At 40.6% G+C, this 24,901-nt stretch overlaps 1 protein-coding gene across 3 annotated transcripts; it reads left to right on the top strand.

The window, feature by feature from the left end:
* The first annotated feature begins 16,504 nt into the window (after window positions 1-16,504).
* On the top strand, window positions 16,505-24,294 carry osr2 (odd-skipped related transciption factor 2). 3 transcript variants are annotated; one of them, XM_060900908.1, is made up of 5 exons: window positions 16,505-16,573; window positions 16,958-17,292; window positions 22,486-23,172; window positions 23,477-23,576; window positions 24,033-24,294. In XM_060900908.1, the coding sequence occupies exons 3-5, from the start codon at window positions 22,523-22,525 to the stop codon at window positions 24,105-24,107; spliced, it is 825 nt and encodes a 274-aa protein (XP_060756891.1). In that variant the 5' UTR covers window positions 16,505-16,573; window positions 16,958-17,292; window positions 22,486-22,522; the 3' UTR covers window positions 24,108-24,294. The 3 variants fall into 3 exon arrangements, with proteins under 3 accessions (XP_060756891.1, XP_060756889.1, XP_060756890.1); XM_060900906.1 differs by having other exon boundaries at window positions 23,951-24,294; XM_060900907.1 differs by lacking the exons at window positions 16,505-16,573; window positions 16,958-17,292 and adding an exon at window positions 19,600-19,766 and having other exon boundaries at window positions 23,951-24,294.
* Window positions 24,295-24,901: the final 607 nt, after the last annotated feature.

The raw sequence follows: 24,901 nt of genomic DNA, 5'->3' as shown, positions 1-24,901 counted from the left end.
ATATTCACCTGCTTTTCCTTAGTCAGGCCCTACCTTTAATTGTTATGCTAATGGTATTCAGTTGTATGTCTAGTTGTATGTCCAGTCCAGTGCAATTTTTACCACAGTTCCCACAACCCCCACCCCCTCATCCCAACAGTGCAGGTTTTGACAGTATAAAGTTCCAACCGAAAGCTTTAGATGAATGGTAACTTCATCCTGTTACAAGAAAGACACATATGTATGAATGCTGTTCATCGACTTCAGTTAAGCATTCAGCACAATCATCCCTCAGCAGCTAATTGGAAAGCTGAGCCTGTTGGGCCTGAAGACCTCCCTCTGCAACTGGATCCTGGATTTCCTGACCGAGAGACCTCAGTCAGTCCGGATTGGGAGCAGAACTTCTAGCACCACCATACTGAGTACTGGGGCCCCCCGGGGCTGTGTGCTTAGTCCATTGCTGTTCACTCTGCTGACTCACGACTGAGCAGCAACTCACAGTTCGAATCACATCATCAAGTTTGCTGATGGCACGACTGTGGTGGGTCTCATCAGAAAGAACGATGAGTCAGCATACAGAGAGGAGGTGCAATGGCTATCAGAGTGGTGCAGAGCCAACAACCTGTCTCTGAACGTGGACAAAACAAAAGAGATGGTTGTTGACTTCACAAAAACGCAGACTGACCACTCTCCACTGTGCATCAATTACTCACTCATGGAAAAGGTCAAGAGCATAAAATTCCTTGGTGTTCATCTGGCAGAGAACCTCACCTGGTTCCTCAACACCAGCTCCATAGTCAAGAAAGCCCAGCAGTACCTCTATTTCCTATGGAGGCTGAGGAAAACCCATCTCCAATCCTCACAATATTCTGCAGAGGGACTATTGAGAGCATTCTGAGCAGCTGCATCATGGTCTGGTTTGGAAATTGCATCATCTCGGATCGCAAGACCCTACAGCGGATAGTGAGGACAGCTGAGAAGATGATTGGAGTCTCTTTTCCCTCCATCATGGACATTTACACCACATGCTGCATCTGGAAAGCCACCAGCATTGTGGCTGACCCCACACACCCCTCACATAATCTCTTCATCCTCCTGCCGTCTGGAAAAAGGTTCTGAACAGGGGCATAGCTAGGATTTTTCAAAGGGGGGGCCACACACTGACTGGCAACCTGAGTACATTATGTAACAAAAAATAATTACCATTGCTAGTTTTAGGTAGCTTAGAAACTGGCTCTTCCATTATTGCTGTTTCTTCCATGTTTTCTTGATGTTGTGTTCTAGAAACGGCACACTAAAACTTATCTTTGAAGCCACAAAATGTAACTTTGATGGAAAAAAATATATAATAAATTTCTTACCTCTCTTTATGTTGAAAGAAGGAGGAAAGTTTAACTTGTTTTGACATGGTGAATTATTAACACAAGAGGAAATACTTGTAATTCGCAACTAAAAAGACTGCAGCTACGCTGGCAGCTTGACCATGCTTTCTAGTGCGATTGTGTTGCGCTTGCACAGAACTGTGTCAGTCCTGCGTGCCTTGGCTCGTGCACCTGAAGGCGCGCCTGCACGCGTGCCTAACAAGCTCTGGCACGCGCACCGTTAACAAAGAACACCTGTCTTTAATCAATGAACTATGTTTGGGCTATTTAAGGACTGCGCCCATGCAAGGACAATGCGAAGTATTACGCCGTGTCTAGTGTGCCTTACTGAGCCTTGTTTCCTGTCCCTGTTCCTGTTGACCTCCTGGTTTTTCGACTCTTGTTTCTCGTCCTTTGATCTTGTATAGTTTTGCCTCTGATATTCTGTCTGCGCCTCGATTGACCTCCTGCCTGTTTCCTTGATTACGACTTTGCTTGCTGTTTCGGACTGTTTGCCTGTTGTGTGCGTTTCACGCACTTTATGCTCATATTGCTCTTTGTATTATTTAAGATATCTGCACTTACATCCACCTCTCCCGCACACACTCTGACAAACTGGGCTTTCGTGCCCAAACCACAGGAAGTCCATACAAGGTTATCGAAACCCTAATGAGGCTGAGATGACAATCTAGTTTTTTTTAAAAAATGTTAGAAAAGTTACAGTGGGCACGTTTCTAATATTCTTATGCAGCTATTGAAAAAATGTATGGTCCGACAAAGGGGGGGTCATGGGCACTCCAGGACCACCACCCCCAGCTACGCCCCTGCTGAAGCATTCGGGCCTTCACAGCCAGACTGTGTAACAGTTTCTTCCCACATGCCATCAGACTCCTCAACTCTGAGGGACTGGACTGATTCTCATGGACTGTTGAACACACCACTCACACTGCAATCTTTGCACAATGGACAATAATGCACTACTGCTTTACAATGTTTACAATGTCTCTCTCACACACAAGGTTTACATTTATTTATTTCCTTTTATGTACACCATCTCAATATGCACACTCAACTCTGCACTTTGTTGTTTGTGTCTGCACTTTATGTTGTTTGTGTCGTTTACTGTCTGCAGTTTTGCACTCGTTGCACTCTTGCACTTTATGTTGTATTGTAGATTGTCATCCTGTGATGTTGAATGTAGCACCATGGTCCTGGAGAAATGTTGTTTCGTTTTAACTGTGTACTGTACCAACTGTATATGGTTGAAATGACAAATAAAAAGACCTTGACCCTTTCTTAAATATCAACTCTGCTGAAACATAGATTAATGTTCACTTTATTGATGGAGCATGACACAAACTTCAATACATTCAAAACTCCGCTTCTAGAGTACAAAACACACACTAGGAAATTTGATTAGTTGCACTGTATCAATAACACTGATTACCCATCTCATCCCATGGCAAATACGGTCTAATTAAATTAAAAACCTTCAGCAGTCTTGCATCTGCCTATCTTTCTGAGCTTTTCTATTCTTACATTCCATTTCAAACCGTCCAGTTCTCTCACAGTGGACTGCTTGCGGTTCCCTCTACCAGACTATCCTCAATGGGTTGCAAGTTATTTCATGACATAACCCTCAAACTGTGAAATGCTTTACCTGAGTCTGTCTGTGACTACACTTCTATTGCTTCCAATCTCCACTGAAAATTTTTCTCTTCTCACAATAATAATAATTATACTTCTCTTTCTGCTCTTTAAAGCTCTCTTTTAAAACTCTCTAAAATTGTTACTTTGAGTTACATACTTATAAAGTGATATTGGGTGATAGAAAGGCACTATTTAAATTGAACACATCAATCAATTTATTGTGATTGCCAAAAAAAATCAGGCATTTTAAATTGTGTATAAAATACAACTATTATGGTACTGAAATGTATACAGTACCAGTCAAAAGTCTGGACACACCAACTCATTCATAGGTTTTTATGTATTTTGAGTACTTTCTACATTGTACCTACTTCCCAGAGTTCACAGCAGCATTCAAACATAGCCACCACAGACTACAACAATCACACTGCAACACCACTCTCAGTCTCTGGAGGATTAATTATCACTCATACCTGTTCATGATCACAGCCTCATCACCACTGTGGACTCTGAGTTCTGAAAGACATTGCAAAGTAAATGCTCAGTGTTCCCAATGCCTGACTTTCCCAAGCCTTGTTGATTTTGTGCTTTTTATTTGGTTATTGACCCAATTTGTACTTTGATTACTGATTCTAGTCTTCCATCCATTATCTGTAACCGCTTATCCTGTGCAGGGTCACGGGCAAGCCTATCCCAGCTGACTATGGGCGAGAGGCGGGGTACACCCTGGACAAGTTGCCAGGTCATTGCAGGGGTGATACATGGAGACAAACAACCATTCACACTCACACCTATGGTCAATTTAGAGCCACCAATTAGCCTAACCTGCATGTCTTTGGACTGTGAGGGAAACCCACACAGACATAGGGAGAGCATGCAAACTCCACACAGAAAGGCCCCCGTCATCCACTGGGCTCGAACCCAGAACCTTCTTGCAGTGAGGCAACAGTGCTAACCACTACACCACCATGCCGCCCTGATTCTAGTCTTTGCCTTTGATATCCTGTTTGTGCCTCACCTGACCATTGCCTGTTTACCTACTATGTTTTTGATTTTCAATTTGGATTTGTCTGCCAGTTTTGCTGCAATAAACTCTCTAATGCTTTTACATCTGTCTGTTGCCTGCAAACCTGACAATACTGAAGACAAAACTATGCAATAACACATGGAATATGTGATAAACAAAGTGTTAAAAAAAAGCAAAATAAGTTTCATATTTAAGATTCTTCAAAGTAGCCACCTTTTACCTTGATGACAGCTTTGCACATTCTTAGCATTATTGTAACCATCTACATGAGGTCGTCTCCTGGAATGCTTCTCAATTAACAGGTGTGCCTTGTCAAAAGTTAGCCCTATTTAACAACTGTGTTAATCCATGTCAAGAACCGTTCAACTAAGTAAAGAAAAAGGAGAGTCCATCATAAGACATGGAGCATCTTTCTTTATTTTTTATTAATTACAAAAACAACAACATTGAATTAGAAGGCATGTCCAAACTTTTAACTGCTACTGTATACAGTAAATCAATAATGTGTTAAACTTTTTTCCTATTCATGCTGCAAATAATAACTTCATTAACAATGGCATTACATTATGAGAAGTATTTTTATTTGGCTAAACCAAACTTTGCCATCAGAGAGAACTCCGTCAACACATTAGAACAAGAAACAGATAAAGAAGTCAATGAAAATAAAGGGTAAGGATGGAATGACTGCAGGGGAGATCGTAAACGTTCATCACAAAACATCCTAGTAAATGAAGAGCTGGAGGCTGTTGGGATTTCCCTTCTTCCAGGCTGTTGCAGGCTAGGGTAGAATCACAGTAGTCAAATAAGCATTAGCCTTCCTTTTAGACCTTGCAAACAAGAACATAGCAGGCATAGAGGAAGAGTACGTGACACTCTATACTCTGTATTTGAGAATGAAAAATCCAGTTAGCCCAAAATGGAACTAGAAGATAATTCTTTGAACACCAACTTTAACACTCTAGTTAGCCATCATCCTTGTGAAATTCAGTTAGAACCATTTCCACAAGCCACAAGCAGAGATAAGACAGTGTTCGCTATGACCCAAGGTATGTTTTGATACACTGAGGGACAGGAACATTAGAGGCCAGGGGAATGGGTGGCATATATACCCTAAATATAAGGACAGATACAAGGTGCTTCCCAAAATGCAAACTGATGGTTCCTCCATCCATCATCCGTAGCCACTTATCCTGTGCAGGGTCGCAGGCAAGCTGGAGCCTATCGCAGCTGACTATGGGCAAGAGGCAGGGTACACCCTGGACAAGTCACCAGGTCATTGCAGGGCTAACGCATAGAAACAACCATTCACATCTACAGTCGATTTAGAGCCACCAATTAGCTTGTCTTTGGACTGTGGGGGAGACCAGAGCACCCAGAGGAAACCCCACACAGACACAGGAGAACATGCAAACTCCACACAGAAAGGCCCTCATTGGCTGCTGGGCTCGAACCCAGGACCCTCTTGCTGTGAGGCGACAGTGCTAACCACTACACCACCATGCCGCCCCCTGATGGTTCCTTAATTCCTCATTTCTATGTCATTCAGCATGTGACCAAAAAATTGATTGATGTACCCCAACTTTAAAGACATACCAATTCTTTACCAACATACACCTAAAGATTCAAAGAACAAGAAGATAGGAGGCAGTTGTTTTTAATAAATGATGAAATAGTGGATGCAAGACACATTTTTCTTTCTGTAGTTTCACCTTTACAGTCCCTTGCATAAGTATTCATTCCCCTTGAACTACTCTATATTTTATAAAGTCATGAAGGTTAGTCAGTCTAGAAAATTGCAAAAACTTTGTATGTATCTTCAAATGCAGTAGCAAAAACCATCAAACACTATGATGACTCTGGTTCATGAGGACCATCCCAGGAAAGGAACACCAAGACTTACTGTACCTCTGCTGCAAAGGATATTTTCATTATAGTTACAAATCTCAGAAATTGGCAATTAACAGCACCTCAGATTAGAGCTTCCATGAATGCTTCACAGAGTTCAAGTAGCAGACACATCTCAACATCAACCATGCAGCAAAGACTGCATGAATCAGGTCTTCATGGTCAAATTGCTGCAAAGAAACCACTACAGACGAGGCCAATAAGAAGATGAGAATTGCTTGGGCCAAGAAACACAAATAATGGACTTTAGACCAGTGGAAATCTGTACTTTGGTCTAATGAGCCTGAATTTGAGATTTTTGGTCTTTGTGAGATGCAGAAAAGGGGAATGGATGGTATCTACATGTGTACTTCCCACCATGAAGCATGGAGGAGGAGGTGTAATGTTGTGGGGGTGCTTTGCTGGTGACACTGTTGGCAATTTATTCAAAACTGAAGGCACACTTAACCAGCATCACTACCACAGTATTATGCAATGACATACCATCCCATCTGGTTTGTGCTTAGTGGGACCATCTTTTGTTTTTCAACAGGACAATGACCCAAAACACACCTACAGGCTATGTAAGGGCTATTTAACTAAGAAGGAAAGTTAAGGACTGCTGCATCAGATGACCTGGCCTTCACAATCCCCTGACCTAAACCCAAATGAGATGGTTTGAGATTAGTTGGATTGCAGAGTGAAAGAAAAGCAGCCAAAAGGGCTCAACATATATGGGAACTCCTTCAAGACTGTTGGAGAACCTTTCCAGGTGACTATGTCATGAAACTGGTTGAGAGAATGCCAAGAGTGTGCAAAGCTGTCATCAAAGCAAATGGTGGCTACTTTGAAGAATCTAAAACATAAAACATTTTGCTTTACAATGTTGCTTCCTACATAATTTCATGTGTGTTATTTCACAGTTTTGATCCCATCGTTCTACAACGTAGATAAAAATAAAAATACAACTGAATTAGAAGTTGTTCATTATATATAACAAGTTAGTGTGCACTCCGGGCGGCACGGTGGTGTAGTGGTTAGCGCTGTCGCCTCACAGCAAGAAGGTCCTGGGTTCGAGCCCCGGGGCCGGCGAGGGCCTTTCTGTGTGGAGTTTGCATGTTCTCCCCGTGTCCGCGTGGGTTTCCTCCGGGTGCTCCGGTTTCCCCCACAGTCCAAAGACATGCAGGTTAGGTTAACTGGTGACTCTAAATTGACCATAGGTGTGAATGTGAGTGTGAATGGTTGTCTGTGTCTATGTGTCAGCCCTGTGATGACCTGGCGACTTGTCCAGGGTGTACCCCGCCTTTCGCCCGTAGTCAGCTGGGATAGGCTCCAGCTTGCCTGCGACCCTGTAGAAGGATAAAGCGGCTAGAGATAATGAGATGAGATGAGTGTGCACTCCCTTTTGTATTTATTCTCCTGTGTATGCATGGTTCTGTGTGTTTATTTTACATTTTTACACACATCTCGTACTGTTGTGAATGTGCACATGTCATCATGTGTACTGTACTGCTGTATTGTTGTGATGTACACTGATCATATAGATAGTTCTATGGTGTTTCCTTGGGCTGATTGGATGAAGTAGTTCTCGGTTATCCCAGTCGCACACATACATGCATCGTATAAATAACCCTATGGTGTTTCCTAGGGCCGATTGTGATTTGATCTGTCTGATTTTGATTCCTCCGATTCTGATTTGTCTGATTTGCCCAAGTAATCCTCATCTCCAAGTGTTTCTGGAAATAAGAGGGTCATTGAGTCTTACTCAACCATGTATATTCTAAAGCTGCCATATACTGTATGGATATGGTCTCAATGGTGTTTCCAGAGACAGGTTGAGATGTGTGGTAGCGGGGGCGTGGTCGAGCACCAGTTTGTGAATGGAAGGCGAGGCCAGGGAAGGTGATTGGCAAAGTGGTCATGCCTGTGTCTCATTAATGATGTGTGTGTGTGTCTTGCAGTGACAGCTAAGGGCTGAGTTGCAGCCTTAGTTCTCATAATGACTGATGCTGAAAAACTGGCACTGTCTCACCCTCTGATTTTACATGCATCATATCCGGTATGCTCATTTTTAAAACAATAATCATGCACAACATGATGTTGTGTCTGTGCGTGTTGTGCATGCACAACATGCACAGCGGCATTCTGGTTATGAGTCTATTCTGTGTGCCACTCAGAACTTGTTTATCAAGCCTGCCACATCAGCTAATACCCCAGCTCTTTTGAACGCCGCATGTTGTCGTCCTGCAGGTCCAGCTCAGATCCAGTATGGTTGGAACGCGACTGTATAGAAGAAATTACCTCCACCTCGTTACTGAGCATGGTGTGCATGTGGTTGTTGACGTCTCTTGTTCAAAACCCAATGATTTAGTTTTTCTGTGGGGCTATTCTCTTTGTTCTACTGATTCTCGTTACGCCTTTGAGGTAGCTCATGATTTTGGTAAAATTTGGCACTCACGCTGCTTTACAGCCACTCATGATAAACATATCACACACTTTTTTGTCACAAATTTTTTGGATGCACGTTCCCTGCTTAAACAATTATCCATTGTCAAAACCAATGGTCATGGCTCTAGTGACTCATCTGAGGCCAGTGGGAACCACTTAGCCTACCAAGTCGCTAAGTGGGCAGCCAAAAAGGGCAAACCTTGCCCATATGTTTCTGAACCACCTGTTTATTTGATGTTTTCTCATTTTCTTTGTCTCCTGACAGACTAGACATAGCTTTTCTACAGACTCAGGCTATTGAGGCCGACTTGACCTTCTACTGTCCATCCTTTGCGAAATTAGAATAACTCCCAATTTGAGATCCAAATTGTCTCCTTTTGAGGTAATTATGTGCAGACCATACCCAACCCCTTGGATCAAAAGTAACCCTGGTGTTTCATTTACAGGTGAACTATTGTCAGTGATTACTTAAGCTTTGATTGGGAATTTGAAGAGTGTACATGGTCATGTCTCTGTGTGTCTCCCTCTGCCCGCAGAAAAGCCAACTCACCCATTTCTTCCAGGTGATTGAGTATTAGTGCACAGCCTGAACGAGAATAGCTGACGAGAACAGCTGTCCTCATTGACTCCCAGCCACAATGGATACACACAAGTCATCTGAAAATGTGTCCTCCATCATCCCTACTTCATCTAATCTCACCTTTGACAGGAGCAGTTCAGCAATCAAGAAGTCCTTAGGGGACCTCTTCTCATCTCACCTTTCCACATACACATAGTAATCTTTGTATTAGCTGTCTCATAACACTCATGACCTGTATGCTGGCACGACTTCTGAATGTCACTTATATAGCTGTACCATTGCAAGACCTTTGCATGTTTTACACGTCTCACTGAGGTTCATGCTCTGTAGCATCCCGTTAAACACAGTCTGGAGGGAATACAGGATACCTGTTACTTTAACGTGACTGAAGACTGAATGGGAATGAAAATTTATTATCTATCTCATGTTGTTTATACCAGATACAATAACAGGTTCTGCATGTGAAAGGGAACTCCAGAACTCTTCTGGCGGAAACTTGATGTATTTCAACAAGAAAATGCAAAACCACATTCGGCACACAAAGGCATGACTGTGGAAAAAGAGGGTGTGGATGGTGGACTGGCCTAGCCTGGGCCCGCCCATCCTAAGTGTGACGCAACATGAGGGCCTGTTGCGAGCTTAGTCTGGCAAGGCAAGCTATCTCCAGCTCTTCCAAGCTCCCGAAAAATCGGGAGCCAATCAGCTTTGAGCATCTCCAATGGCCCTGGGTAGAGGCGTGTTCAAGGCAATGACGTAGTAGAACTGTGACCGGAAGCCATAGATTGTTTACAGAATCTATGCCGGAAGCGCTTCATTCACTAGAAACATTACAAACATGGAGCAGCGGCAAGCCTTTGACACAGCAGTAGATGCTGTATTGAAAGCATTCAACGGGAAGTTCTCATTGAAAATGGAGCAAAGAGCAGCCCTGGAGGTATTTATCTTCTTCCTGTTACTCAAACAGTTTCCGTCGCGTCACATACGTCAGAGGAAAGAGTGATGTGATTGGTTTAAGTTTCGTCACAGCCTTTTCTGGCTTCAACCAGTAGCAAACTGAGGCATTTCAGGGAGGCGGGTCAACCACATCTTTGGGAAACGGTTGGGCTTAATATCTTTGCCAGATCAAATGCTCGCAGAGCTTTGAAGTCGCGTTAGCCAGACTAGGATTGGCCTGCCTGAAGTCCTGACCTGTCCCCAACAGAAAATGTGTGGTGAATTTTGCAACAACAACAACAAAAAAAAATGCAACAAAGACCCAATATGTTACACACCTTAAGACCTGTTTGGAGCATGAATGGGAGAAAATAACACCTCAAACGCTTTATCACTTGGTGTCTTCAGTCCCTTAACATTTTTTAAGTGTTGTGAGAAGGAATAGCAACATTACAAAGTGGTAAATGCTTTACCATCACAACTTTTTTTTTTAAATGTGTTGCAACAATCAAAATTTAAATGTGTTTATTTTGAAAAAAAAAACCCAAGATAATTCATGAAGTAGAACATCAAAAATGTGCTACCGTATTGTTTTGAGTGCAATAAAGCTCAAATATGATTTACAAATCATTGTTTTCAGTTTTACTTTCAATTTCAACATACTATCTCGATTTTTTTTTTTTTTTGGGTGGGGGGTGTTGTAGTTTCAATTTGATTGTGTAGCCTGGTTTGAAATTAGCGAGCTTTTTTCTGAGTTCTCTTTGAGAACAAGTTCTTTGGTTGGTACATATTGGAGTTATTTGTTGTAATACAGTAGTCTGCTGATGCTTCGGGGCATCAGAGGAGAAAAAGCTGTCTGCATATATCTTAAAACATTCAGAGTGCTAGAGAAAGGCTAAATGGTCTAAGAACATGACCTGTTCTTCAAAGGCCAATCTAAAAAAAATTAAAAATCTGTGTGTTTGGGAATTGGGAACACAGAAATAATCGTTTGGCACAGATTTTCCAATGTGAACCAATCTGACAACTTTAACTTTTAGAAGAAGAGGGCTTAAAAAAAAAAACAGTTCAGCCCTCTCAAGTATAGAATCAAACAGAAACTGTTGTCCTGAACAAGAAGGCACTTTAAGTATAATTTGGTTCTAAACTGTGGAGTCTACAATTTCAAATGCCCAAGATGGGATTAACTTTTTTTTTTTGGATCAGAGCAGCACTCGTTTTTTGGTCTGCTGACCCAGGAGTATTGGTTGCTGACAGAGGAACTATAGCATACATACTTTTATGTACCCCTGCAATATTATCTTCACGACCCAATCATCTAATACAGTCACTGCCTAATGAGCAAAGTTTTTGGCTGTAAATCATCTGACTTCCAGCCCCTGCCCTTCATGGATATGTTCCATAGCTTTTTTTTTTTTTTTTTGGGGGGGGGGGGGGTTGGTGTGGTGATGTTGCTAAGGTCTCTTCCCACAGAGCTAATTGGAGCTGATCAGGCACCTGCCTATCCCTATATAGAGGTTTTGTGAGGTTGTCACGGCTTTTGTGGATGTTGGAATGCAGCTGGGTCCATTGTGCCATGCTGGCTTAGCGATTCTGTAACCTGCACTCTCCTTTGCAGGGCCTATTTGGCATCAGATTCAAACAGTATCTCTGGCACACAGGGCAGATTTCTCATTGTTGATTTATGCACATACTGCAAGGTGGACTGCACTAACTACACTTGGCGTTATGTATAAGCTAGCTTGATGGTGAGGCATGCCATGTCATGGCATAGATGCCTCACTGACAGAAGCAAGGTATTGAACAGCTCCCTCACAGAGCTATTAAAGCATGTGGCAGCGAAAGTGTGGTCAAGCACCAGCTTTATATGGGAGGAGGAGTGTCAGAGAATGAGTGGGTAATTTAATGATCGCATATACTGCTGTATGATTAAGGCTGATTTATTTATACATTGTGTGTCTTTCTATGAGTTGTTGAATGCCAGAAATAGAAGAAGCCTCACACTCAAGCACAGTGAAATTCATCCTCTGCATTTAACCCATCTGAAGCAGTGAACACACACACACACACAGAGCAGTGGGCAGCCATACTACAGTGGCCAGGGAGCAGTTAGGGGTTAGGTACCTTGCTCAAGGGCACCCTACACTGAAAAAAATGGCCTGTTAAATTAACACAAAAAAATCTTGTACATCAGTTGCACTTATTAAAATCATATCCACTAAGACCAATTAAGTCATGTTCTGTTTGACTGAACATGACTTAATTGGGGGCGGCACGGTGGTGTAGTGGTTAGCGCTGTCGCCTCACAGCAAGAAGGTCTGGGTTCAAGCCCCAGGGCCGGCGAGGGCCTTTCTGTGTGGAGTTTGCATGTTCTCCCCGTGTCCGCGTGGGTTTCCTCCGGGTGCTCCGGTTTCCCCCACAGTCCAAAGACATGCAGGTTAGGTTAACTGGTGACTCTAAATTGACCGTAGGTGTGAATGTGAGTGTGAATGGTTGTCTGTGTCTATGTGTCAGCCCTGTGATGACCTGGCGACTTGTCCAGGGTGTACCCCGCCTTTCGCCCGTAGTCAGCTGGGATAGGCTCCAGCTTGCCTGCGACCCTGTAGAACAGGATAAAGCGGCTAGAGATAATGAGATGAGAATGAGATGAGATGACTTAATTGGTCTTAGTGGATATGATTTTAATAAGTGCAACCGATGTACAAGATTTTTTTGTGTTAATTTAACAGGCCATTTTTTTCAGTGTATGTTAACCTAACTGCACGTCTTTGAACAAACCCATGCAGACACAGGGAGAACATGCAAACTCCATACAGAAAGGCCCCCCCCCCGTCAGCCACTGGCCTCGAACCCAGAACCTTCTTGCTGTGAGACAACAGTGCTAACCACTACACCAATGTGCTGCAAGAGCTGATATATTTGAGCAATGCATGAGAATTGCCTTTATAGCATCCTGCTGTGTCTGTGTAAGTTGTTAATACAAACTGTTTGTGTTTCTCATCTCATTATCTCTAGCCGCTTTATCCTGTTCTACAGGGTCGCAGGCAAGCTGGAGCCTATCCCAGCTGACTATGGGCGAAAGGCGGGGTACACCCTGGACAAGTCGCCAGGTCATCACAGGGCTGACACATAGACACAGACAACCATTCACACTCACATTCACACCTACGGTCAATTTAGAGTCACCAGTTAACCTAACCTGCATGTCTTTGGACTGTGGGGGAAACCGGAGCACCCGGAGGAAACCCACGTGGACACGGGGAGAACATGCAAACTCCGCACAGAAAGGCCCTCGCCGGCCACGGGGCTCGAACCCGGACCTTCTTGCTGTGAGGCGACAGCACTAACCACTACCTGTTTGTGTTTATTTTTTATTTTCTTTTTGATTTTGTGAGAATACCAGAGATTTCAGGAATGACAATAGCCCCACACTGTCCAAAATCTGCCTCCCATCCTCTCATTCTATTCACACCCATAATGGTGACCCAGTGGTGAACAAATGGTTGAGAATTTGAAACAGATACACAATTACGGAGTCCCTGCCCCGAGCAGAGATTGTCAAGTCCCTTGCCAATCTGCACCATCATCCATCAGACCACCCTGGGCAAACTACACTTGTCATAACTAACCATTATATACCTAAACTCAATCACATTCAGAGTTCTTTGCTAGATGGGGTGAAAATATAAGAGTAAAATTTTAAGAACATGAAAAATGTTTGAAGTTTGAAAAAGCTTGCCGACCTGTCGTTCTGACTGTGTACTCTGTTTAGCTTGCAGAGAGGTTTGGTCTGCTCATTTATCTCTCCCTGTTCTAAGCAAAAGCAACTTGGTGTACCTCTGTGTTGCAGGTGGGGGCATGGTTTAGAGGAAGTCTGTAGTGGGAGTGTGGGGGGAATGAGCAAATTAATGCAGCACGCTTGTCTTTCATTTGTAAATGCTTATTTAACATCCTGTTTTTTTCCCCCTTTTTCTCTCACTCAGTGAGTGAGGCCAATGTGTGTGGTTGTGTATGTGTGTGTGGGTGACAGCAGAGCTGAGCTGAACTGAACTGAGCTGCTAGAAAGCAGACCATTGTGTATGTTTGACAGTGGAGCTGAACTGAACTGAGCTGTATCGAGTCACTGTAAAGCTGCTGTTTTGGTTTGGTTTGGTTTGGTTTGCCTTTTTCTCCCATGCAGACAAAAAATAAACACTACCCAGTCATCTCACCAGAGTTATTTTGCCCAGGTGATCTAGTCACTAGCACAGATACAGGAGTGATAGAATCAAGCTCTTGTGACTCTGCAGCAGCAAGACATTCTGAGATTTTGACCAGAATGATGGATGGGCAAGCTGCAGGCCAAGTTCCTCTCCTGTGACACTCTGGCCAGGATGAGAGATGTACCACCTCAATGTGTGGATGGCTGAGAACAAAGAGGAGGCTGCACATTCAGGCCCTCCTTACAGGAGAAGCCCAGCTGGCTGCCTGTAGAAGAAGAAGAAGTCTTTCTTTGGCACATATACATTATAGCACAGTGAAATTATTTTCTTCACATATTCCACCTTGTTAGGACCTTGGGGTCAGAGCGCAGGGTCAGCCATGATACAGCGCCCATAGAGCAGAGAGGGTTAAGGGCCTTGCTCAAGGGCCCAACAGTTTCAGCTTGGCAGTGCTGGGGATAGAATTATTCACATACACCCAGAGACTCCTGGACTCCTGCAAATGCTGACTGCGATTAGACCCTTCCTGACAGAGAAGGTCTTCAAGTGGTTATTGAAGGTCATTGTCACCAACCTGACTTGGTGGCCGAAGCCATCCATCTCACATGGGACCACATGTCCACATGTGTGGACCCGGGGACACTGTGGGCCCTCTGCCCACTTCTAGGACTCTTCTTACCTCTACACCACGGAAGAAGCTCCCAGAGTTTGGCAGCCCTGTCTCCCAGACATGCCTTTCCCTTATGTGTGCCAGTAGGGAGGGCTGACTAGAATGATGGCAGCAACTGTGGTGCGCTTCAGTAGGCTACATGGCTCTGAACAGCACATCTAACTAAAAAATATTCAAAAATATTTTATATGAGCTGCCTGCAGTAATATAGTTCTACCAGAGAGGTCTCCAAATCCTTTCATTTAAAAGTTGAGTACAGCAAACTATGCCTTCATTTTCAGGGTAGTGAATACTACCTTAGCCACTGTACATGTAGCCACTACTACAGTGTCTCCTCTTTGGGACTTCTCTCTTAGGGTAGCGGGACAGGAATGGGGAAAGATGAGAAGGAAAGTAAGAAGGATAGAGTAGACAAAGGCATTAGAGCACTGTGGCCTTTAAAGTAAAGTGTGTGTGTGTGTGTGTGTGTGTGTGTGTGTGTGTGTGTGTGTGTGTGTGTGTGTGTGTGTGTGCGTGCGTGTATAGATCAGTGAGCCTCTTCAGTGCTATTGTGATTTATTCTTCATTTTGTCATGAATGCATTCATGTTTCTCATTAGTCCATTATTCAACAGTCATTATTCAACATACACACAGAAACTATTAACTAGCCTATAGCCAATATTAGTGTATATGTGTAGGCATGTTTTTATATCTTGGTGAGGACCAATTGTCCCCAAAAGAACAAGAATATCTGATTATTTAGTTCTGGTGTAACCAGTTGCTATCAGGTGTCACATAATTTATTGAAGGCTGTCCCACTGTGTGCAATGTAAATGTGATGTGATCTCAATATACACTATATGCCCAAAAGTATGTGGACACCTGACCATCATGCCTATATGTGGCCCTTTCCCAAACTGTTACAAAGTTTGTAACACACAATTGTCTAGAATGACTTTGTATGCTGTACCATTACAATTTCGCTTCACTGGAACTAATGGGACCAAAACATGTTCCAGCATGACAATGCTCCTGTGCACAAAGCGAGGTCACATTTGGGATGAACTGGATGATTTGGTCACACATTTGGGATGAACTGCCTGACTGTGCACCAGGTATTCTCACGTGACATCAGTGCACAACCTCACTAATGCTCTTATGGGCACAAATTCCCACAGCCACATTCCAAAATCTAGTGGAAAGCCTTCCCAGAAGACAGGAAGTTGTTACAGCAGCAAAGGTGGAACTAACTCCATTTTAATAGCCATGGTTTTGGAATGTGCACATATGGGTGTGAATGGTAAGGTGTCCGCATACTTTTGGCTATATGTATCTGTTCCTGAAAGGCAACAGAATGTGTTGGAGAGCAAAGAGCTAGCATCATGGCAATCAAATTGTAATTTCAGAAGTGCAAAAAAGAAAGGCCATAAGTATATGGCACAAAGGGGGGAAATGAGCAAAATAAATTATAAATGGCCTGTGGAAGATTAACAATGTGTTTAATTGTTCAGCGTTTTCTTTAGCATGATATTCACTTGAAAGAAATACCTTTCATTTCAAGTGAACATGCTGTAGCCAGTCACATAGCTGATATCAAAATGGCTTTAATGAGCTTTTTAAATGAATCTTTACACACAAAAAAACTCTACTGTAGTAACATAAACCTATGCTGTTGTGGCAGTACTTGAGAGGTTAATGATGCTGTTCAGACCCTAAATGGCAGTCAACCCCAAAACTCTGTCAACAGGAAGGATGATGTTCATCACGTCATACAGTTCTCAAGTCTTAAGAATACCAAGAACACCCCCACTGCAACTTATAGAAGCAAAGAAAAATTCTTTGCCGAAAGCACTCGCAGGTTTGTTCGGTTATTTTATATATATAAAATCTGTGACGTTCGGGACACTGTGTTCTGTAGCTGGTGCTATCCTGCTATAGAGCTGATGGAATGTGTTTGTTTTCTCTGAGATAAAGGAAGTTAAGTAAAAATTGTCAACTACCAATGAAATTATGGATAGAGTTATAGAAAGTAGGGAAAACATTTTAATACAATAGCTCACGACAAATAAGGCATGGAATCTAGGGCCAATTTCTCTCAGGAATATCTAATAGGAGATTATTTTCACAATAGCTTTAGTTTAAATTCTAATTTGTTGAATTATTGGGCACTGCCACACTTTACTACATTTCAGTAAAATGCAGTTCAAAACACAATAATCCCTGTCAATTATACTGATTACAGCATTGCAAGGTAGAATGAAGAAATCCATTTCAGGAGCACTTCTTAATAGCTGAAACTTTATGAGGTGCGAGTATATATGAAATACCATGCTGAGGGGAGAAGAAGATGAAAGCAGCCCCCCAGACAGCAGCAAGATGAGAGTGAATGAGGGGGAGTATAACCACAGTAGGGCAGATCAACCCACCACCATCATGGACGACATCCTGTCTCACCATGCGCCTATCGCTTTCTCTCTGTCTCTGAAACTGGAGGAACAGTTCTTCACTTTGCCTGAAGAAGAACCCACCTTGGCAATTAGAAAACACTCTATATCCCCTGTTGCCATTCCGCTAAAGGTAAATACACATTTTTCTCAAAATCAGAGGCCTCTTTATTGTCTTTTTATGCAACATATATAATTTATTTAATACATAGTTCCGGATAAAATATCTAGGCTAAATGTGTGACTAGACCAACATGGCGTAGAGTTCATTTTAAGTACAGAAAGAAGGCTCATTGCCTCTCTGTTCTCCAAGTCCCAAGAGAAAGTGAGATAATGAGAGTTAAAATGTCGGGACTGTAGGATCAACCGTTTAGACACGTGTGTGTACACAGCTGCTAAGGGAATCAGCAGTGTCTGTTTGGGTGGCGGAGATCAGACTGTCACTGGCTGATTGTTCGGGGCAGCCATTACAGATCAAGTGTGTTGCTTCTACAGCGTTTCACACTTTGGAGAAATCAGGTGTGTGTGTGTGTGTGTGTCTGTGTAATACTAGCTGTACTAAGGGCTAGCCTTATCCACACAGACAGAATGTCAGCCACTGTGGTCTGGGCTCACCCTATTAGAGGACATCTGAAGGTTTATATCAGACAGAATGGTAAAAATAGTGAGAATGAGCCACAGCTTAAATTGTATTGTTTGTGTATATTTACTGAGGCAGGTATAATAATAAGGTGTACCCAATACTTCCATAGCCTAACAACAATGAAAGATTAATGTTATTTAAATGCAGTAGCCTTGTTTGGTTGTGGTGGTGCTGGTGTGTGTGTGTGTGTGTGTGTGTGTGTGTGTGTGTGTGTGTGTGTGTGTGTGTGTGTGTGTGTGTGTGTGTGTTGGAGGGTATGTCTGAGGGGTGACAACATGGAGGTTTTTTCGTATGTCTCTCATGGTTTCGTAAAAAAAATATATTATTACTGTCTTGAATGTAAATTAGATCAAATTTTTCAAGTCGTGTGGTTTTGAGAAAAATTATATGACACATATAGCCTATCTGATGTCTTTAATCACATAAAAATATTCTATGTACAAGTATCTTCTACAGTTCTGGGGTGCTCAAAAATATTAATTAATAAATATTTATTTATCCTAAATATTTTGCATAGCAGACAAGCATACAAATGTCAAAATGTGGTCATTTCAAGACATTGAACAGACTCTGAAGCATATTAAAGGATAAATAACACACTGTAAAACATTTCACATTGGTTTAACTTGGAAATGCAAGGTCACCTGCTGCCTTGAAAATGCAAAGTTAACTCAATCTTTGTTTCAACTCAGAAAAGGTCTCAATTAATCAAGACAACTAAGTAATTCAAGTCTCACCTTTGAAAACTTGCACAGATTAGTTCAAATTAAAACACTTTTCAGAGCTCATTGAGTTAAAAAGTAAGTGGACATAACTAAACAAGGCTGAAATGTTTTACAGCGCAGGCAGTCCATTAAGTTTCACAGCAAGTAAACTCCAATTTTACCCCATGGTTGTGGTAAATATTTTTTAAAGCGAATAAATTAATAATAGCACCAGCTAATACTGAAAAGCTTAAATATATTATAGATAGCCTGCTATAACAACAAAATACCTTTCTTTTTTTTAAAGACAAACAATATAAAAATTAACATTATTGTTACTTAATAATCTTTATTTTGGCTTTATAATAATAATAATAATAATAATAATAATAATTATTATTATTATTATTATTATTATTATTATTATTATTATTATTATTATTATTGTTTCCCTTGGTTTGGTATAGCCTATGAATAAAACAAAAGTGCAACTGTTATAGTAGGTGACCTCATCACTGAGCCTAATAATCTATTCACTGGGCCTTCGAACATGAAAAACATTATTGATTAAAATGCAAATATTTCAGAATTAAATTACACTGAAACACAACGCCATAACATTATTGGCACATAGCCTAAATAGCCGACTGCGTTTATGTCCTCCAAAAAATTAAAACTTATTAACTCTTGGGATAATAAGGGATAATAATCATCCTCTACAGTAGAAGTAAACATGTGTTCACAATAATATTGATCCGATTACTGTCTTATTTGAGTTATAGGCTCCCTAAAGCCAGAATTCGGATTGATAAGATCTCCTCGGGCTCTAAAGAATGACACCCTCATAGCTTAACTGTTTTTGATTTAAAGTGCAAGGTGGCCGTTCATCTGTGCAACGTCAATCTTAGTTGCTATCAAAACACAAATAAACAGGGAAGAACACTGGAGGGAGGGAGGGGCGTGTCGAGAGGGGGCGTGTCGAGGGCGGGCGAAGAGCTGTGAAGCATGTAGTCATGAAAAGTGCTGGACTTGTTGCGCTTTATTCACTTGAATCAAACGCTCAATCTAGCTAAGAACTTACACACACACACACACACACACCTCCATAGAGATTACGTTTTATGTTCGAACCTTCAGCCTTTGGTGTTCAGTTCAGTTATTAGTATGGGATTCGCACTAGACTTGTATGGTTCTGGCCACTCTATGGATTATTGAGAAACAGCACTGACTGAGCACGACTTTTGGCATCTCTATTTACTGGTAAGAATCTGAATTAAGATGTTATGTGTCTCTTGTAATTTAGGCCATTATTATTTAGTAGCTATATTATTGTTGAGTATGTTACACATTACACATCGTAGGAATCGATCAAATTCCTACACAAAACACAAACCAAAGAGGAGTTCTTGAGTGTCACTCAGTTCTTCTTTTAAGAATAAGCGTTTAAGATTAACTAAAAAATAAACTACTAACCTATAAACTACTACCTGCATTATATATATATATATATATATATATATATATATATATATATATATATATATATATATATATATATATAATGCAGGTAGTAGTTTATAGTCTTTTAAGAATAAGCGTTTAAGATTAACTAAAAAATAAACTACTAACCTATAAACTACTACCTGCATTTTATATATATATTTATATATATATATATATATATATATATATATATATATATATATATATATATATATGCAGTTTTACAGTGTGAGGCAATATCACTGCTATATGCATGAAATAATTTATATTTTGACATATCAAAACACCAAAGGCAAAATGCGCATCTATTGTGACTAATATATATATATATATATATATATATATATATATATATATATATATAATTCTGTTACATGTTAGTGCACTGTAACTGATTTCATAAACGCAACCTATATATATATATATATATATATATATATATATATATATATATATATATATATATCCCGTTATTTTTACTGTTATTGTTAATTCTGTTGCATTATTGCAGTGTAACTGATTTCATATATATATATATATGCACTAACATGTAACAGAATTAACAGTAAAAGTAAAAATAACGGTGTGCTGACACTGGAGCGGTATTAAATAAACGTTTCCTTACAGAAAGCTTCAAAGATTTTTACACCGTTTTTTTTTCTTCCCCCCCCCCCCCCCCCCCCCCCCCCCCCCCCGTTCATTACAGACCTACAGGCCATGCATTAATTGTGTTTTCTATATGATGGGAATTGTGTTGAATTAAATATCCTAAGTGATGGATATGTCGTGATCCTGCCAAAATGATATCAGGGTTCGAGTATATGGCGCGGCCGGATGTGAATTATAACTCTTCATAATAAAATCAAAACAATACGAAGAATCATGTCAAATAATTTAGACTGGCATATTAGATCGAACGAATTAAAACCTGTGAATTGTCTTGCAGCCAGTACCGTTTGTAGGAGCCTCGATCTAATTTAATCAGTACATCTTAAGGAGTCGGAATCGAAAATCGTTGTGTTGTGAAACAAAGACTGAAATAATTAGGCTACTAGAGACCCTTTGTTTTGTTCAACTCGAGATGTTATTCGATGACTCGTTGCAGCCTCGAAAACATCCCCTTCCCTATAGGCTTTGCATCAACTCTATTTTCTATATGACCGGAATTGTGTTGCATTAGTGATGGACATGTCATTATCCTGACAAAATGAGATCAAATCTTGTGCATTTGACGCAATAATAATAATAATAATAATAATAATAATAATAATAATAATGCAGGAAGCTGTAGACAGCCTGTAGTTCCGTGGTGTGATGCTGTCTGCACAGTTAGTCGGCTCCCAGACTGCAGCGGCCCCCAGCAGCTGGAATTCCCTCAGTGTGGGTTCAGTCCCCGCGCTCAGTCCACAGCCTGTGCTGTCCCGGGAGCTGTGTGAGCTTTAAGGCAGGTCAGATCAAACTTGAGATGGGGATACAGAAAGATTTATATGACCTTACTGAACATTGAACTCTCATTTGTGCAATTATTATCCTATGGTAGCTTAGATTCTGTTTAATTCGTGATGAATAAATGAATCTTGGAGTTATTTTTAGAGTAAAGTGGAGGCTTTAGGTGTTAAGACTCTAAGTAGCCTATCTTGCTTATAATTACAAATACAGTACCAGTCAAAAGTTCGGATACACCTATTCATTCAGAGGATTTTCTGTATTTTGACTATTTTCTACATTTTCATCAAAACTATGAAATAACATGTTATCTCGGAGTTATTTTTAGAGTAAAGTGTAGGCATATCCATATGCATATGGATCATATGTGATAAACAAAATTTTTTTTAAACAATATGTTTCATATTTTAGATTCTTCAAAGTAGCCAACGTTTACCTTAATGCACACTATTGGCATTATCTTAATCAGCTTCATGAGGTAGTCACCTGGAATGCTTTTCAATTAACAGGTATGTCTCATTAAAAGATAATTAGTGGACTAGTTTATTGCCTTCTTAATGTGTTTGAGAGTAAATAATAAAAACACAGTAAATAGCCCTGTTCCACAACTGTAGTAATCCATATTATGTCAAGAACCGCTCAACTAAGTAAAGAGAAACAACATAGGCTACTTTAAGACATGAAGTGTCTTAATTAATAATAATAATAATAATAATAATAATAATAATAATAATAATAATAATAAAAAATAATTTGAAGGTGTGTCCAAACTTTTGACTGGAACTATATAGCGTAGACGCTACTTAATTTATGTTTAAAAGAAACTGGCATGCTAAAGGGAAATATTTTATATATATATATATATATATATATATATATATATATATATATATATATATATATATATATATAATCTCATATAGATATAATATTTTTTTCCTCTTGCAGTTATGAAAATGTATAATGGCTATTTATTACACCAAAATTAATTACGAGAAGCTAATTTGGACCACTGTTTGATTTTTAACAGGACTTTTTGGAGATTAACATTTGTGATCGATTGGAAAATGGGGAGTAAGACTCTGCCGGCTCCTATCCCACTCCATCCATCCGTCCACCTTTCCAACTACTCTTTCTTACAGGCACCAAACAGGCCTACCTTACCTCACAATGCCGACCACCTTCAAGGACTCTACGGCCTCAGGACGGTGCAGACAATGCAAATGAACCACTGGACTTTGGGCTACACTCACATGCAGGGGCTTCGATCAACCCTCACTGAAATGTCAGCTGCGCAGGATCTTCGGTTCTCGGTCCCTGTGTTACCGTTCACTGCGCACTTCTTCCATCCGAAACAAGGAATGATAACCCACGTAATTCCAGCTCTGCACAAAGACAGACCCCGATTTGACTTTGCTAACCTTGCCATTGCAGCTACACAAGAGGACGAGTCTAAAACAGATGACCTGTTAAAGCTCACAGCGGGCCTCGGCGGCCAGAGCTCAGAGCTAAACAAACTATCCCCAAACAGAAAGGCCCCACGCGGGAGGCTCCCATCAAAAACCAAAAAAGAATTCATTTGCAGATTTTGTGGAAGAAACTTTACAAAGTCCTACAACTTGCTTATACATGAGCGCACACACACAGACGAGAGACCTTATACCTGCGACATCTGCCATAAAGCTTTTAGAAGACAAGACCACCTCCGGGATCACCGGTACGTAAGGGAATAAGTTCACTTTCTCTCTACAAAGGAAGTGACTACATTATGATGGTTACTTCTTCTTTCTCATAGCTTTATAGATCAATTAGCTTAACAATTCGAATATAAGCATTAATGTATGAATTAGTTCTTTGTTATTATCAGCCTGCACTGAAGTCAAAGCAGATTTACACGTTAGATTTCTGTAGGCTAGTTGTTTATTATTTGATGATTCATGGCAAATTAGTTATACATCACTGAATAATGTCCTGTCGTCAGGAACTAACATCGTGGACCGTGATTTTGGTTATGTTTTCAGATATATCCACTCCAAGGAGAAACCGTTCAAATGTCAAGAGTGTGGAAAGGGATTTTGTCAGTCACGGACTTTGGCAGTTCATAAAACATTACATATGCAGGTGAGATCTTGCCCTTGTCTTGATACCACTTTTGCACATATAACCTATATGCGTTAATTTAATACATTATCTCTTAGCTCACTAATAATAATAATAATAATAATGCACACATGGTGCATGGTACAGACGTGTCCTTTTTCACATACAGTAATTTGAGCTTGATCACTCAGGATATAATCGAAACACCATTATGAAAATATTTAGCCAGTACTACACTTTTTGGTCACGGTTGTAGTAATATGTTTTGTATTTTGACATCTCATTATGACAGCTAATAAATAAATTCTTGTCTGAGACACTGTAGACATTCTGTTTAAGCGCCCATGATTAAAACCTTAAGGGAATAATACTTTGCTTGCTTCAAATCTAAACAGGAGTCTCCTCACAAATGCCCCACATGCGGAAGAACCTTTAATCAAAGAAGTAATCTGAAAACTCACCTTCTCACCCATACAGACATCAAGCCCTACTCCTGTGGACGCTGCGGAAAGGTGTTTCGGCGCAACTGTGACCTGCGACGGCATAGTTTGACGCACACGCTCCACCAGGACTAGTAAACAAAAATGAACTGAATATCCGTGTTTAGCAGAATTAGCCTACAAACAGATATTTGTGGACAAATTTCTTGGACAGAACATGAGACTTGAAGAAAACTTTGAATTTTGACTGCATTTACAAAAGAACTGAAGATGAATGAATGAATGAATATATTATATAAATAAACCATGTTAAAAATGTGGATGTGTATTGAAATAAATAAAGCTGGAAGTCAAGATGATTCATTTCATTGCACTTGGCAATGGATTATTAAACAGACGATTTCAATTCTCTTTGTGTTGGGAAAGTCTGGAACAGGATTATGAATGCTTACCATGTGCACTGTAAGTAACCCGTTGCACTAAAAAAGCAAAGCACTAATAAAGAAACAAACACAAATGCATACTATAGGCTACTGCATTCAGATTGAGGTAGCTTGCAAAAAATGTCCTAAAGAAGTTCTGTAGGAACTCCGGTGTTCTATAGAATTTCAGCATGGTTCTATAGGAGATTGTGAATTGTGTCCTATAGAGCAAGAAGTTTCTATAGGCTTTTCTCAGCGTTCTATAGAACTTGCCAAGTGTGTTCTTTAGGACAGAAACTTTCTATTAGAACTCAAGCGCCATAGGAAATCTATATTTGAACGTTTATTTATTGACTTGGCGTTTGTGTATAGTCAAGAATATTTCCTTTATATGGTGGTGGTGGCACCACTGTTGGGTAAACCATACTAAAGGAACTGGAGAGAGCCCAGAGGACCCCAGACCATATACAGCTTGCTGGCATGT

Source organism: Neoarius graeffei, chromosome 19 (assembly GCF_027579695.1).
Source record: "Neoarius graeffei isolate fNeoGra1 chromosome 19, fNeoGra1.pri, whole genome shotgun sequence".
NCBI classification, from domain to species: domain Eukaryota; kingdom Metazoa; phylum Chordata; class Actinopteri; order Siluriformes; family Ariidae; genus Neoarius; species Neoarius graeffei.
The sequence above is the reverse complement of the archived record's forward strand: the minus strand, read 5'-3'. Positions and strand labels throughout refer to the sequence as shown.

Excerpts from the sequence above, each read along its gene's own strand:
- osr2 (XM_060900906.1), top strand. The coding sequence starts at position 22,523 with ATGGGGAGTAAGACTCTGCCGGCTCCTATCCCACTCCATCCATCCGTC. Across the intron at positions 23,173-23,476 it reads GACCACCTCCGGGATCACCG|ATATATCCACTCCAAGGAGA; the intron begins GTACGTAAGGGA and ends TTATGTTTTCAG. Across the intron at positions 23,577-23,950 it reads ATAAAACATTACATATGCAG|GAGTCTCCTCACAAATGCCC; the intron begins GTGAGATCTTGC and ends AAATCTAAACAG.